The sequence below is a fragment of the Chrysemys picta genome, chromosome 20, assembly GCF_011386835.1.
Source record: "Chrysemys picta bellii isolate R12L10 chromosome 20, ASM1138683v2, whole genome shotgun sequence".
Taxonomy (NCBI): domain Eukaryota; kingdom Metazoa; phylum Chordata; order Testudines; family Emydidae; genus Chrysemys; species Chrysemys picta.
This window is the reverse complement of record NC_088810.1, coordinates 12,594,816-12,609,979: the sequence shown is the minus strand read 5'-3', so window position 1 is coordinate 12,609,979 and position 15,164 is coordinate 12,594,816. Positions and strand designations below refer to the sequence as shown.

General features: G+C 62.0%; 1 protein-coding gene across 1 annotated transcript; it reads right to left on the bottom strand.

The window, feature by feature from the left end:
* Positions 1 to 2,256: 2,256 nt before the first annotated feature.
* SCN1B (sodium voltage-gated channel beta subunit 1) lies at positions 2,257 to 11,647 on the bottom strand. Its single transcript, XM_005279505.5, has 6 exons — positions 10,219 to 11,647; positions 8,166 to 8,332; positions 6,426 to 6,666; positions 5,389 to 5,530; positions 4,252 to 4,361; positions 2,257 to 3,760 (listed from the first exon to the last, which is right to left on the bottom strand). Exons 1-5 carry the CDS (start codon positions 10,259 to 10,261, stop codon positions 4,295 to 4,297), a joined length of 660 nt encoding a protein of 219 aa, XP_005279562.1. The 5' UTR covers positions 10,262 to 11,647; the 3' UTR covers positions 2,257 to 3,760; positions 4,252 to 4,294.
* Positions 11,648 to 15,164: the final 3,517 nt, after the last annotated feature.

Below are 15,164 nucleotides of genomic sequence, written 5' to 3'. Positions count from 1 at the left end.
AGTCAGGGGACAAGGAGCAGGGAGGCTTAGATAGGGGGAGGGGTTCTGGGGGGCAGTTAAGGGCAGGGGTCCCAGGAGGTGGTAGTCAGGGGACAAGGAGCAGGGGGGGTTGGGGGTTCTGAGGGGGACAGTCAGGGGTCGGGAAGTAGGAGGGAGTGGATGGGGGCAGGATGAGGGTGGGGCTAGGGCAGGGTGGGGCTCCTTGGGTGCACACCCTAATGAAATGGGCTGCGCACACCTATGCCTGGATGCAGGGGAGACTTAGATGTAACTGTGCTGAAGGAGGCCAGGCCTGCGGGTTCTGAGAGTTTCCTGTGCTGTGTTCAGATGCTCAGTAAACACTCCTGTTTTACACTGGCTGAGAGTCGCTCCGGTCTAGAGAACAGGGTGGCATTATTCCCTCTGGGAGTGGAGGCTCCGGGGGTCCAGAGCAAGTGGACTCCCTGAGGGGGCCCACGGTGAAAAACAGGCGTGCTAAGGCTCAGAGAGGCGGAGGGGCTTAACCTCTGAGAGAGTGGACCCCCGAGAAGGGCTGTCACGCTGAATGGGTTTCCCCCAGTGACCATATGGGGCCAAGAGTGGGCATGATCTGTGGGTCCATGACAGACCACTCCCCACATCAGCTGCAACCTCCCTGCCCCCATGGCCTACACTCCCCACACCACCCTGCTCCCATGCTGCCAGGCTCCCTTCCAGCCCCCCTTCCTGCACTCCCCCCCCCATGCCACCCCTTCCCCCCGTCGGCCTGAACTCCCCATGTTGTCCCCTCCACTACTGCCAGGCTCCCTCCCTGCCTCCCAGCCTGCACTCCCCACACCACCCCCTCCCCTGCTGCCAGGATCCCTCTCCCCATCCCAACCTGCTCTCCCCATGCCTCCCACTTTGCAAGCTGTTAGAGATCCCCCTCTACCTAACCCCATATTTCCCATCACCCCCCACTCCCCACATCTATCACTCACATAGCCCCCTATCCGCTCCCTGACCCCACTGTGACAGTGCACCCCATATTCATCATAGTGCTGCTTATGATGTGATTATTGCATAATTATGATGCATTTTGTACAAAATGGGTCATGTGAGGTGTCATTGCAAAAGTTATGATTTGCCAAATATGATTATCCTATTTGTGGGCATGTATCATTTTTGTATCTGAAGTTTTGAATATTGACTATGAACCCGTATTTCAAATGTGCTTACTGTGGATAACCCCCACAGCTAGCCTTTCAGGTACAACAATGAAGAAGCTAGACAGTGCTAATGGTTCATCAACAAAGACAATGGACCATGGAAGAACTTAGCCTTCCTGTGTGAACGTTTCAGCCAGCCTATGAGTAATGGATGCTATGACTCAGCAAGGCATGTAAGGGCATGTGACCAGGCCACATGATATTGAATGCCATTTTGGTACCTGTATTTGTCTACAAACTGGAGTGGACTGAGTTTGGAAAAAAGGGTTCCCACTATATGTTAAAGTTATACAAGGCAGGGAGTGACATCAGCTCGTGGCCTCACTCCCCACACAAGGACACTCCTGGAAACACCTGGGAACAAAGACTGAATTGGAGGAAGTGCTGGTCCCAGGCTAAAGGGATTTTTAGCCAGTGTATGGAAACTCAATTGACGGCTTGTATCATCAGTAAGGTTGAGAAATTGCTACTTCAAATATTATCCCTCTAGTATTTTAGACTTGGTAATCTGATTTGATCTGTTTGCTATCACTTAAAATCTATCTTTCTGTATTTAATAAACGTGTTTTATGTTCTTATCTTTACCAGCACGTTTTCAATGAAGTGGCTGGGAAAATCTCATCTCTGTAAACAAAGGCTGTTTCATATCTTTCCCACATCAAGGGGAAAGCAAACTATATTAATGAGCTTGCATTGTACAGTGCAAGATGGTATAATACTGGGTTTATTCTCCAGTGAGGGTGAAAGGCTGGGGATCTGAGAAATTGGCTGTTGTTTTCTGTCTGTCCTTGAGTGGCTTAGGTAAAGCACTCAGGTAGCTCAGCTGGATGTGTGATACCACCTGCTGTCAAGTTGGGTGATAACAGGGCCTGGAGAGGCTGGCTGAATCTCTACAAAGCAGTGTGAGAGAGGCCTGCCCAGCTGGTGGGTTGGGGGCACAGCGGTTCCCACAGCTCCCAGGCTGCACCCTGGGGGTTGACAACCCATCACACCCATACCCCCCCACACCTTTACCCCCCCCCTTGCCCCAAGTCCCCCCCACCCCAGGAATCACACTGTGAGTGCAGGATGAAATCCAGTCTCTTTATTCCATGAACAGCCCCTACGGCACAGTGACGGGTGGGTACCCAGGACCTGTCCAAGGGTCGGAGAAGGAGGGGCCGGGAGCCACTCAGCTGTATTCCCTGAAGAGCCCAGAGTGGCTGGGTTGGGGTGATGAGTCCCCTGGGCCAGGGGGACTGAGGGGGACATGACATTGGGGAGCAGGATGCTATGGGGGGATGGCTGGCAGGCATGGGAGATATGGGTGGATGGCATGGAGGGTTATGGCACTGGGGGGCTGGATGGCATGGAAGGGTGGCTGGCATGGGAGGATATGGCACTGGGGGATATTGAATGGGGGGCTGGATGGCATGGGGACAGCTGGTATCTCTGGTGTCAGTGCATGGAGGGGAGGGAGTAGAGTCTGCAGCACCCCTTGGAAGGCTGAGGGGGGCACTCACTAGCAAACCCCTCAGATGCCCTCTGTGGGGGCTGCTCCCCCAGATCTCAGCCCCTCCCCCCATGACGGGAGGAGCTGTCTGAGTGCCAGGGACCTGGAGGAACCCTAGCCCAACCCTGCCTGCCATGCCTTGGCCATTGGGAGGGGATGGAGGGTGGGGGACTCAGGGGAGTCTGCTCTGGGAGTCCGCGAAGCAGCCCCCTGGGTCAATGGGGTACATCCCATTTGCGAATGGAAACACGAGCTCCTTCAGGGAACGTGCCTGGGGTCCTGAAGGCTGCCATCATGTATGCCTGTCTCAGCCTCGGGGTGGGGTCTCAGGACCCATTGGCAGCCATCTTGGACATTTCCCCCATCTCCACGGTGCCTTGGGTGTGGCCAAGTTGGGACCCATTGGGCAGCCATCTTGAAGGCATCCCCCATCCTCTCATGTGGCTGGGACCATGGGATCCCAGTATGCAGGCGTCCTGGACACCACTTTGAGTCTGGCTCAGGCCTAGGAACCCATTGGGCGGCCAGCCTGGAGGACTCACCCAAGTCCCTGAGAGGCTGATGCTTTGCGCTGGTAACCTGGGACCAGGCTGGAAGCTGTTTGGGGCTCTGATGCCCTTCCCTCCCCGTGTCCAGGCTGCCCCACGTCAGGCCCCAGCTCCTCAGAACCAGAACGTGCTGGTAGTGACGTAACCAAAACAACCTGAAGCGCGCAAAATGTGCAAACCAGAAAGCGCGAGTGCAGTGCCCAGAGGCGGGGGCGGGGGGCTGGAGCAGGCCGAGGCCAAGCTTTGCATTGTGTGAGCAGTGGCCATGTTGCTTCCCCCATCATGCATTGTGGCGGGGGCAGCCTCGCTCACCATGAGGCAAAAGGATGTGTCTAAAAGAGCGAGGTGCCCACTGCCCATCCCCTGTGGGGCTGGGAGAGTGAGCACTAGGATTCACAACAACATGCTTTGTTTGGGGCGCCCCCAGGCGTGCAGGGTGTGTGGGGGAGCCAGCTGGGGGGCACTCTCTGGGGGGCGCCCCATCTCGAATCACTCCCCTCGTCCTTCATTCGTTCCTCGCCGTTACCTCAGGCCTGCAACAAACAATGTCACTCAAAACCAGGCCACCCTGACCACAGCCCCTGCAGCCAAAGGAGAACCTCGCTGCTGCTAGCAGTAGTGGGCTGTTATCCTCTCTGGGGTCCACCATGGGAGCGGGATGTGACGCTGTGTTACAACAAATTGTAGTTGAGATAGGGAAAGGAGTGGGGCCTAGTGGTTAGACTGGGAGCCAGGACTCCTGGGTGCTCTCCTGGCTCTGGGAGAGGAGTGGGGTCTAGTGGTTAGAGCAGGGGAGGCTGGGTTCTCTCCTGGCTCTGACCCGCAGGGCAGGGGCACAAAGCACAGCGCTAGGGTGGGTGCAGGGAGCTCTTGTGCCCCCACCAAGGAAGGGAGGGGCCATGGGGCTGGTGGAGGCAGTCGGTGCTGGGGTGGCAGCGAGGCAGAATCTGATGAGAGGATGCAGGGCAGCACCAAATCCTGTGGGCCAGGACGACCCCCAGGGCTCCCGGCCGTCTGGGCTTACCCGCCACACGAGGTCCCCCACGCTCGCGGACGGCCCCCAAGAACTATTCTGCCACCTGCACCCCGGCACAGTTCTCCTTGCTCTCCGACGTGATGGCTAGATACTCGGAGCTGTGGAGAGACAGGGGTGAGGACAGCCTGCCACCCACTGCCCACCCTAGGGTTGCCAACTTTCTAATCGCACAAAACTGAACACCCTAGACCCACCCCTTCCTGAGGCTCTGCCCCCTGCTCACTACATTCCCCCTCCCTCCATGGCTCGCTCTTCCCCACCCTCACTCACTTTCACTGGTCTGGGACAGGGGTTTGGGGTGCAGGAGGGGGAGAGGGCTCCATCTGGGGATGCAGGTTCTGGGGAGGGGCCAGGGATGTTTGGAGTGTAGGGGGGGGCTCCAGGCTGGGAGGTGGGGCAGAGGGGTTCAGGGTATTGGAGGGAGGGAGCTCTGGGCTGGAGCAGGGAGTTGGGGTATGGGGGGGTGAGGGCTCCATTTGGGGGTGCAGGCTCTGGGGTGGAGCTGGGGATGAGGGGTTTGGAGTGCAGGAGGGGGCTCCAGGTTGGGGGGGGGCTCAGGGCTGGGGGTTGGGGCAGGAGGTTGGGGTGTGGGCTTACCTCCTGCGGCTCCCAGTCAGCAGCACAGTGGGGAGGCAAGGCAGGCTTCCTGCCTGTCCCGGCTCCGCGCTGCACCCCAGAAGTGGCCAGCAGGTCCAGTTTCTAGGCGGGGGGCGGCCAGGAGGCTCTGCGCGCTGCTCTCACCCGCAGGCACCACCCCACAGCTCCCATTGGCCATGGTTCCCAGCCAATGGGAGTGCAGAAACAATCTGGGGGTGGGGGCAGCGCATGGAGCCCCGTGGCCTCCCCGTCTAAGAGACGGACCTGCTGGCTGCTTCCGGGGTGCAGCGTGCAGCCAGGACAGGTAGGGACTAGCCTGCCTTAGCCCTGTAGCACTGGACTTTTAACAGCCCGGTCAGCGGTGCTGACCAGAGCGCCAGGGTCCCTTTTCAACTGGGTGTTCCGGTCGAAAACTGGACACCTCGTCACCCTAGCATAGCCGGCCTGCCCCCAGGCACTCCCCACCTGGGTCATGCCCAACCCAGCCCCCACCTGCCCCTCTGAGCCCCCCCAGCTCCCTGCACTCACGCATTCTCCTGTGCAGCCGCCTCCGTGGCCGCCGCGATTTTCTTGTAGCAATAAATCATCTCAGCCACCAGCCAGATGGTGAGCACCACGATGAGCACATACATCATGATCTCTGACACGATGGACGCCATGTCCCGGTTCGCTGCGGGAGGGGAGAGGGTGAGACCCCCCCACCTGAGCTCTGTCTGCAATGGGACAGGTTCCCCCAGCTCCTGGGGGCTGCCCCAGACCCTCCCACCTCCGGCTGTCAGAAACTGACTTTTCCCGACACCACCATGGCCGCCTGCCCAGTTCAGCCCCAATGGGCCTTTAGCCCCTTAGCTCTTCCCTGCCTGCCCCTCCCCCCCTGCTGAATTTATGGGGCGCACACGGACCCTCCCAGCATGCTCTGGGAAGTAACCAAGCCCAGCTCTTCCCGCCCATCTCAGCTCAGCCTGAGTGTCCCGCGGCCCCCTGCACCAGCCCAGGATGAGTGTACAGCCCCACTCCTCTGTGTGGCTCCACCCCTGGTGTGTACCTCCACCCCCATGTGTGTGGCTCCACCTCCTTGTGCCCTCATTCCCTTCCTCCATGTGTGTGGCCCTCTCCCCATGTGATTCAACCCCCCATGTATGTGCCTCCACTTCTGTGTACATGGTGCCACCCCCATACCTGGGCTGTCCCATGTGTGTAGCCCCATCTCAGTGAGTCAGACCCCTCCCTCCATGTGGCCACAGCCCACATGTGTATGGCTCCAGCCTTGTGTGTGGCCTTGCCCTGATGTCTCTGGCCCCACCCTCTGTAGGTAGCCCCACCCCTATGTGTTGACCTGCCCCCATTACTGTGACTTCCCTGTACCTGTGGCTCTGCCCCATGTACATGGCACTAGGGCAACCAGAGGTCCTGATTTTATTGGGACAGTCCCGATATTCAGGGCTTTGTCTTATATAGGAACCTCTTACCCCCCACCCTCTGGTCACCCTAGTGGCACCACCCTGTGTACATAGCTCCACCCCTGCCCATGGCCCCACCCCCTGCCTGCGGCCCCACCCACTCACCCTTGTCCACCACCTCGACGTGGATGGTCTTGTTGATGACGATGTTGTAGACGTAGCCATCAAAGGTGAGGTTGCGGTCGACGCGGCAGAGGTACTCGCCCGCCTGCGCATAGGTCACGTTGGTCAGGAAGATGGACAGATCCTGCAGATCCCGCGTGTTCTTGCTGCCGTTCCACACCACCAGATCCTGGAACCGCTCATCCACCACCTCCAGCAGTGCATCAGGGTCATAACGCAGGATCTGGGGGGAAGGAAGTCAGACGGCCGGCCATGCACTGCAGGGGACTCCTGTCCCAGACCACAGCCCCATGGGGGTCGCCTGCCACAGACCACAGCCCCATGGGGATCGCCTGTCCTGGCCCAGACCCCCATGGAAGACATCTGACCTGGACCAGACCCCCACGGGGGATGCCTGTCATGGACCAGATCCCCACGGGGTCGCCTGCCACAGACCATAGCCCCATGGGGGATGCCTGTCCCAGACCAGACCCCCCTGGGGTCGCCTGCCACAGACCACAGCCCAACGGGGGAACACCTGTCCCAGACCAGACCCCCATGGGGGACGCCTGCCATGGACCAAAGCCCATGGGGGAAAGACATCTGTCCTGTCCTGCCACAAACCACAGCCCCACAGGGGATGCCTGCCACAGAACACAGCCCAACGGGGGACGCCTGTCTCACACCAGACCCCCATGGAAGACATCTGTCCTGGACCAGACCCCCACGGGGGACGCCTGTCATAGACCAGATCCCCACAGGGTCACCTGCCACAGACCATAGCCCCATGGGGGATGCCTGTCCCAGACCAGACCCTGCCAGAGACCAGAACCCCATGGAGGGCAGCGGTGGTGTGCTGGGGACAGGACAGCAGCCTCAGCATTGTGGGTGAGATGAGGAGCTTGTGTGGACAGGGCAGGCCAGGGTCTCTGGGTCTCTGGTGAGTCTCCGTGTAACTCGTCTGCACGGCCTCGCGGGGCTGCAGGGACTCCGGCATTTCCCAGGTAATCACCTTTTGGGGCTCCCCATGCTGCGGTCAGCTGAGCACCTGGCGGGAAACATCTCGGGGAGTGGGATTGTGGGGGGCTCTCTGGGGTTACCCCACTGGGGAAGCTAGGAAAGTGGAAGCCAGGCTGACATCCTCATGTTCGTGGGCAGCTAGTGGGGCCAGCCCCATGGAGAGTGACCCCCCCATGGCCCCACGGACAGTGACCCCCCGCGGCCCCACAGCATCATAGGGAGTGACACTCCCCTCCCATATTCAGTGAAGGGAGACATGAGGCAGGATGGATGTGGTATCTGTTTTTCATAGGAGGTTCTAACCTCCTGGGAAGAGGATGGAGTCTACTGGTTAGAGCCGGGGGGCTGGGAACCAGGTCTCCTGGCTTCTATCCCCAGCGCTGAGTGGGGAGAGAAATCTAGGGGTTTGGGGATGGGGAGGTGGAGCGTAGTGAGCAACCAGCAGAGAACAAGCCTTGTCTGCCTTCACCCAGCTCAGGGCAGCTGGTTAGTGACATGGGCCTGTCTGGAATAGGCCAGTGCTGAGATGCAGCCACCTCTGGGGTGGGGCCCAGCCGCTGTCTAACAACACATGGGGTTGGACTGGGCAGTGAAGGAGGAGGCTGCGTGCAGGGGAAGCCACAGGGAGGAGAAGGGAAAGCCCTGGATAGGGACCTGATTCCCCCTCCTGTACCCCGTGCTCCCTCCAGTGCAGTCCAGCCCCCCCAGCCAGCCCTCGCGCACCCTGGTGAAGGTCTCAGTGCCCTTCTCCCTGAAGTACCACTCCGTGTAGGCCTCAGCCGAGGTCTCGCTCCGCTTCTTGCAGGAAATGCAGAGGATCTTGAAGGTCATCCCAAAAACGGCCTCGGTGTGGGAGTCCACCTCCACGCAGCCGGCATAGCACGACGAAACTGAGGGGGGGAGGGTTTTAAAGGATCACACACAGCTCCCTCCAGGCCCCACAGGAGCACCAGCCCCAACCCCCCAATCTGCATCCCCAAAACTGATCTGCACCCCCAGAACCACCCCAGCACTCCACATCTGCACCCCATCATCACCTGATCTACACTCCCTCCACCAGCACCCCCAGATCCGCACATTCAGTACCCCCAGAACCACCCCCAGCCCCTGGGCTCCCCCATATGCTCCCCCTTCCCCTCCCTTCCCTCCAATCAGTTCTCGAGGCAGGGCCGGCTCTAGGCACCAGGCACCCAAGCACATGCTTGGGGCGGCACCTGGTAAGGGGCGGCGGGGGGAACGCGGCTCGGCATTCCGTGGGGGGGGGGGGCGCTCCGGCGGCGCAGCGCTGGGGGGGCGGGCTCCGGTTGCGTGGGGCTCGGCGAGGGGGCGGCGCGGGAAGGGGGTTCCGGCGACGCTCGGCGGGGGGCGGGGGCGGGCTCCGGCAGCGCGGGGCTCGGCGCTCGGCGGGGGGCGGGGGCGGGCTCCAGCAGCGCGGGGCTCGGCGCTCGGGGGGGGGTGCAGCGCGGGCACGGCGCTGGAGGGGGTTTCCGGCGGCGCTTGGCAGGGGGCGGGGGCGGGCTCCGGCGGCGGGGGGCGTCGCGGGGCTTGGCGCTCGGGGGGGTGTCCGGCGGCGCTCGGCGCGGGGGGGGGCTCCGGCGCTCGGGGGGCGGGCGGCTCGGGGGGGGGCGGCGCTCTGAGGGGGATTCCGGTGGCGCTCGGCGGGGGGCGGCGCGGCGCTCGGCTGGGGGGGGGCGGCACGGCACGGCGCTCGGCGGGGGGTCTGGGGGGCGGCGCTTTTTTTTGCTGCTTGGGGCAAAAGCTAGAGCCAGCCCCTGTCTCGAGGGGCTGCATTGGTCCTGCTCCCTGGGGGAGCTGCAGGTCACTCTCCCAGCCGGAGAGGTGGGGATCAAGGCAAGGGCCTGGGAAAGCCACTGTTGGCTGGACAGAATCACATCTGCTCTGTGGGTGTGTGTCTGTGTCTGTGCAGCCCCCAGCATGCACCAGATTACCTTGGGGCAGTGCACCAGCAGAGCTGCGGGTTGGGAGTGAGGAGCACCAGCAGAGGTGAGGGTGGAGCTCAGGGCTGGGCTAGCAGAGGACTGCAGGTCAGGAGTAAGAGGCACTGGCAGAGATGCAGGGAAGCCCAGGACTGAGCTAGCAGGAGGCTGTGGGTCGGGAGTGAGGGGCATGGGCAGAACTGGATGGGGGCAGAGCCCAGGGCTAAGCTAGCAGGGGACTGTGGGTCAGGAGTGAGCGGCACCGGCAGAGCTGAGGACGGAGCTCAGGGCTGAGCTAGCAGGGGGCTGCAGGTTGGGAATGAGGAGCGCCAGCAGAACTGGGGGTGGAGCCCAGGGCTGGGCTAGCAGGGGCTGCGGGTTGGAAGTGAGCGGCACCGGCAGAGCTGAGGGGCCCAGGGCTGAGCTATTTGTTCTGTCACTGCAGTTGGATTCTGATATCTAAACTTTCCTGGGTGGTTCCTGCCCTGGTCGCTGGGTGTCACCCCAGGGCCTGTCAGGTTGCCCTGTCTCTCTGAATCATGGCTCTGGGCACTCCAGATCCATCTGTCTCTGTCTATCTGTCTGCCTACTCCATCTCCCCACCACTGGGCCTCAGGGACTGGCCATGTCTCTCCATGCCTCAGGGCTAGCTCAGTGGCTGCGTCCTGCTCCAGGCTTTCCCTGAGGGGAGGGAATCAGTCCTGGGGCGGGGGGCAGTGTGGAGAGGGCTCAGGGAGTCCCCACTGGGACAGGCCCTGCGCCCCCTCCCCCCTAGGGCCCAGGAGCCCCCTCTCTGGGCAGCCCTTGGCCCCCATCTTCCGCCCCAGGTGTGCACTCACCAAGGATGAGGCTGAGCAGGAGTGATGGACCCAGCAGAGCCATGGTGGGGTCCCTGGGATCAGGGGCCCAGGCCAGCTGGGACAGCTCCTCAGTGGGGCTGGTGCTGCGGGTTCCCCTCTGCCCCTGCCCGCTGGCTCCGTGCTCAGCGGACAGACGATCCCCGACAGGAATCTTCCAGGAGGGTATTTATAGCCAAGGGCTCGGCGCCCTGCACTGCCCGGCCTGCGTCTTGGAATGTCCTGGCCGGATGCTCCCAGCTGGTCCTGGCCGGCCCGTTCCCCCCGGCCGAGGCTAGCACAGCCTGGCTGCCCCTGCTGCCACGCAACGCCCCAGGTGGGCCCAGGGCCCAGCACTGCTGGGAAAGGGGCACCCCCACAGCCCAGGGCAGACAATAGGGCTGGCCGGAGGAGCCATAAACAGGAGCAGGGGGAGCTGTCAGCAGACCTGGGTCCCTCGCCCTCCACAGCGACCCCGTCCGGATTCAGTGCTCCTGGCCCACAGAGCAGAGTCCACAGCTCAGCTGCTGCCACCTGGATCCTGGCAGCCCATGAAATGAGTCAGGCTCATGAGGGACACACTTGCTCTGCGTGGGACTGGCGCTGTCAGGACTGGATGCCCGGAGCCCCGGTGCAGGGAGCGGGGGGTGTCACCACGGTCCCAGCTCGGTCCGGTCCAGCCGCTGTCTCAGTGTCACTGCAGAGCTGCAAACTGGCCACTCAACAAATCCCCATTTGCTGCCCACACCCAGCCAGCTGCCCTGACCCACGTCCAATAGTGATCAGGGCATGGTGCCCTGCCAGTGCCTCCTTTGGGGGGAAGAATCAGGCCCACTTTGGGGATGCCCAGGGTCGACCTTGACACTGGCCACTACACTGGACAGGCTGGTGCCCAACCGGGAGGTAGTGCTGGAGCCTATGTCCGGTACGGAGGATGTAATGGAGCCGGTGCCCAGTTTGGAGGGGGCGATGGACCCGGTGCCTGGTCTGGTAAGGAGGGGGCGATGGAGCCTGTGTCCAGTCGGGAGAGGGCGATGCAGCTGGTGCTCGGTTGGGAGGTTGCAATGGATCCGGTGCCCTGTCCAGTTGGGAGGGGGCGATGCAGCCGGTGCCCGGTCAGGAGGCGGCGATGGAGCCAGTGCCCAGTCGGGTCGGGAGAGGGTGATGCAGCTGGTGCCCGGTCGGGAGGGGGCGATGCAGCCGATGCCGGGTCAGATCAGGAGGGGGCAATGCAGCCGGTGCCCGGTCGGGAGGGGGCGATGCAGCCGGGGCCCGGTCCGATCGGGAGGGGGCGATGCAGCCGGGGCCAGGTGCGGAAGGCGCGGTGGCCCTGCGGATCGGCCCCTGCCCGGCGCACTGCAGAGGAGCCGGCTGGCTGCAGCGAGCAGCTGCGAATGAATCAAAGCGCCGGGCGCAGAGGGCGGGCTGGGACTTGATGCATTGCAGCATGCGCCGGCGGCAGGCCGGGGAGCGTGGGGCTGGGGGCGGGACGCAGCGGCCAATCCCCGCCCACCCGGGACACACACAGGGACGGGTCGCGCCAGCAGCAGCACTGGGGGGCAGGGGCCAGAGCCGCGAACGGACGAGAGAGTCAGGAGGACGGATCCAGAGATCCCAGCTGTGCCAGTGCCCCTCACTCCCGACCTGCAGCCCCTGCTACCCAAGCCCCGGGCTCCCCCCACCAGCGCTGCCGGTGCCCCTCGCTCCCCACCCGCAACCCCTGCTAGCCCAGCCCTGGATTTCCTACCCTCCCAGTTCTGCTGGTGCCCCTCACTCCCAACCTGCAGCCCCCTGCTAGCCCAGCCCCAAGCTTCCTCCCCCAGTTCTGCTGGTGCCCCTCACTCCCCACCCGCAACCCCTGCTAGCCCAGCCCTGGGCTCTGCTGTGGGTGAGCCAGAGCAGGAGGAAGCTGCTGTGGTGCTGGCGCCGTCTGGCTCCCTCCACCTTTCCCCCTCTCAGTGCACCTGCCTCCATTTGTAGAGCTAATGTCAGGTGTGCAGGAATCCAACTGCTCCCGTTTCTCCCTCCCATCCCAGTAGGGTGACCAGATGTCCCGATTTTATAGGGACAGTCCTGATATTTGGGGCTTTTTTTTATATATAGGTGCCTATTTCTCCCCACCCCCTGTCACTATTTTTCACACTTGCTGTCTGGTCAACCTACCTCCCAGGCCCCCTGCCTGGTGGGGCCAGCTCCCTGTGCACTCAGCTCCCTCCCGCCCTCCAAGGATAGCAGTGCTTCAGGGGGATGGGACATGGGGCCTTTCCCCTCTAGGTGGTGCTGTCCCTGATCTGGCTCCAGGGCAGGGGGTTGACCGACTCGGGAGTGGGAGTGGCCGAGCAGAGGTTGGAGGGAACATCCCATAAGGGATGGAAGGAGGCTATGTCTACACTGGCAAGTGAAAAACAAAACTTTTGTCATTCAGAGGTGTTAACCCCCCCCCCCCCCCCCAAAAAAGACAAAAGTTTTGCCCATGAAGTTTTAGGAGACCTGACAAACAGTGGCAATACTGCGTGACTTTTAGTGGCACGGCTGTAGTGGCACAGCCAGGTCACTAAAAACAAGGTCTCAAGTGGGGTGAGGCCTCAGCCGGAGTAGTGGGTCCAGTTTTGGTCACCAATGTCTAGAAAGGATGCAGAGAAACTGGAAACGATCTGGAGGTGAGTGACAAAGATGATCAAAGGGATGGACTGCAAATCATCTGAGCAAAGGCTGCAGGAATTGGGTAGGTATTTTGGAAAAGAGGAGATTAAGGGGGACATGATAGCGGCCTTCAGATATTTGAAAGGCTGCCATAAAAACGAAAGAGAAAGGTTGTTCGCTCTTGCCATGGAGGGCAGGACAAGAGGCAACAGGTTAGAACTACAGCACAGCAGATTTAGATTAAATCTCAGGAGAAACTTCCTAACAGTAAGAACAGTAGGATAATGGAACAGACACCTTGGGAGGTTGTGGAATCTCCTTCACTGGAGGTTTTCAAAACGAGGCTGGAGCCATTTGTCTGGGATGGTTTAGCCACAACAAATCCTGCACCTTGGCAGGGGTTGGACCAGACCCCTGCGGTCCCTTCTAACCTGATGGGTCTGGAATTCTAAGGGCGTCGCTCATCTCTGCCCAGCTGCCTCTGGGCTCGGGGAGTGACAGCCCCAACTGTGGGCTGAGCCTGGGAGGCTGGGTGTGTGAGGTAGGCTCAGCACACCCCACTCAGCCCATCACAGGGACTCAGTGGGGCTGGGAGACAAGTCTGGGGTATGGGAGAGGGACTCTTGTCACAGGAGAGTCTGGGTCACTGTCACCACTGCCCCCCAGTATTTCACTGCCCAACACTTCACCATACTGCCCCTAAGCACGGCACTGCCCTGTCCCATGCTGCCCCCAGCACTGCACTGCCTCCAGCCCTGTACACTACAGTATTTCCCCAGCACCCTGAAGATCATGCTGTGCTGCCCCCTGCAGGTGCCGCCTGGCCAAAGCAGCTCACTCTCGACAGCTGAAGGCAGCCTTGGCCCCAGAAGTGCCAGTTACAGAAGCAGACGGGTGGGATTCCAGCTGCAGGCTCCAGCCACCTCAACACACATGGGTCAGTTTCATCCTTAAGCTTGAGTCACCCCAGAGCCCAACCAGAGCTCAGGCACCCCCAGTGTGTGCATGCTGGGAGTAAGGGGCACCAGCAGGTGGTGCGGGGCTGGGGAGAGGGGGCACAGTGTTGGGTTTGCAGGGGGCTGTGGGTCAGGAATGAGGGGCCCTGGCAGATCTTATGGGGGTAACCCAGGGCTGGGAGAGCAGGGACTGTGCATCAGGAGCCCAGGGCTAGGCTAGCAAGGGGGTGCGGGTCGGGAGTGAGGGGCACCAGCAGATCTCAGGAAAGGGCCCAAGGCTAGGCTAGCAAGAGCTATGGGTCAGGAGTGAGGGGTATCACAGGGCAGGGTGGGGAGCCCAGTGCTGGGATAGTAAGGTGCTGTGGGTCAGGAGTGAGGGGCCCCAGCAGATCTTGGGGGGGGGGGGGGGGAGTCCAGGGCTGGATTGGCAGGGGGCTGCGGGTCAGGAGTGAGGGGCATCGCAGGGCCGGGTGGGGAGCCCAGGGCTGGGATAGCAGGGGGCTGTGGGTCAGTAGTGTGGGACACCAGTGGGGCTGAGTGGGCAGCCCAGGGGTGGGTTGGCAGGGGATGTGAGTCAGGAGTGAGGGGCACTAGCAGGGCTGTGGGTGAGGATTGGGCTGTGGGTGAGGATTGGGCCCATGGCCAATGTCTAAGGACCACGAGGAGGTCTCCGCTTGCAGCTGGGTCAGGCCAGGTGCTGTGTCCTTGGGTGGGCTGCAGGAAGCTGCCTATCTCTGTCCCCAGGGAGGGGGGCCCAGCAGGGCAGAGCAACGAGATGTGGTCAGTGGGGCCAGGCAGTGGCAGAGCAGGGGGCTGAGGCAGGTGTACATCAGCCTGGGAAGGATCCTGAGCAGTATCTGAGCTGAGTTCCACTGGGGGAGGGGGCAGTAACTGGCTCATCTGCATGCGCCTCTCTTGGCAGCTGGGGTGGAAGCACTGGCTGGGGGCACTGGGCAGAGCACAGCATGGACACAGGGTCAGAAGCACTGGCTGGGGGGGCGGAGGGGTGCACTGATGGGAGGAGTGTGGGGAGTGCTGGCTGGGGGGGGGCCCTGGGCAGAGCGGGGATGCGGGTGTTGATGGGGACAGGGGGAGGGGCGCTGGGCAGAGCAGGGTGTGGATGCAGGGTCAGATGCACTGGCGGGGGGGGCAGAGGGGTGCGCTGATGTGGGGAGTGGTGGGTGGTGGGGCCCTGGGCAGAGCGGGGATGCGGGGGTTGATAAGGGCAGGAGCAGTGGTTGGGGAGCAGGGGGGAGCAGCAAGAGCACTGGCGGGGGGGCACTGGGCAGAGTGGGATGGGGATGCGTGGGGTTGATGGGGACAGAGGCAGGAGTGCTGGCTGGAGTGTGG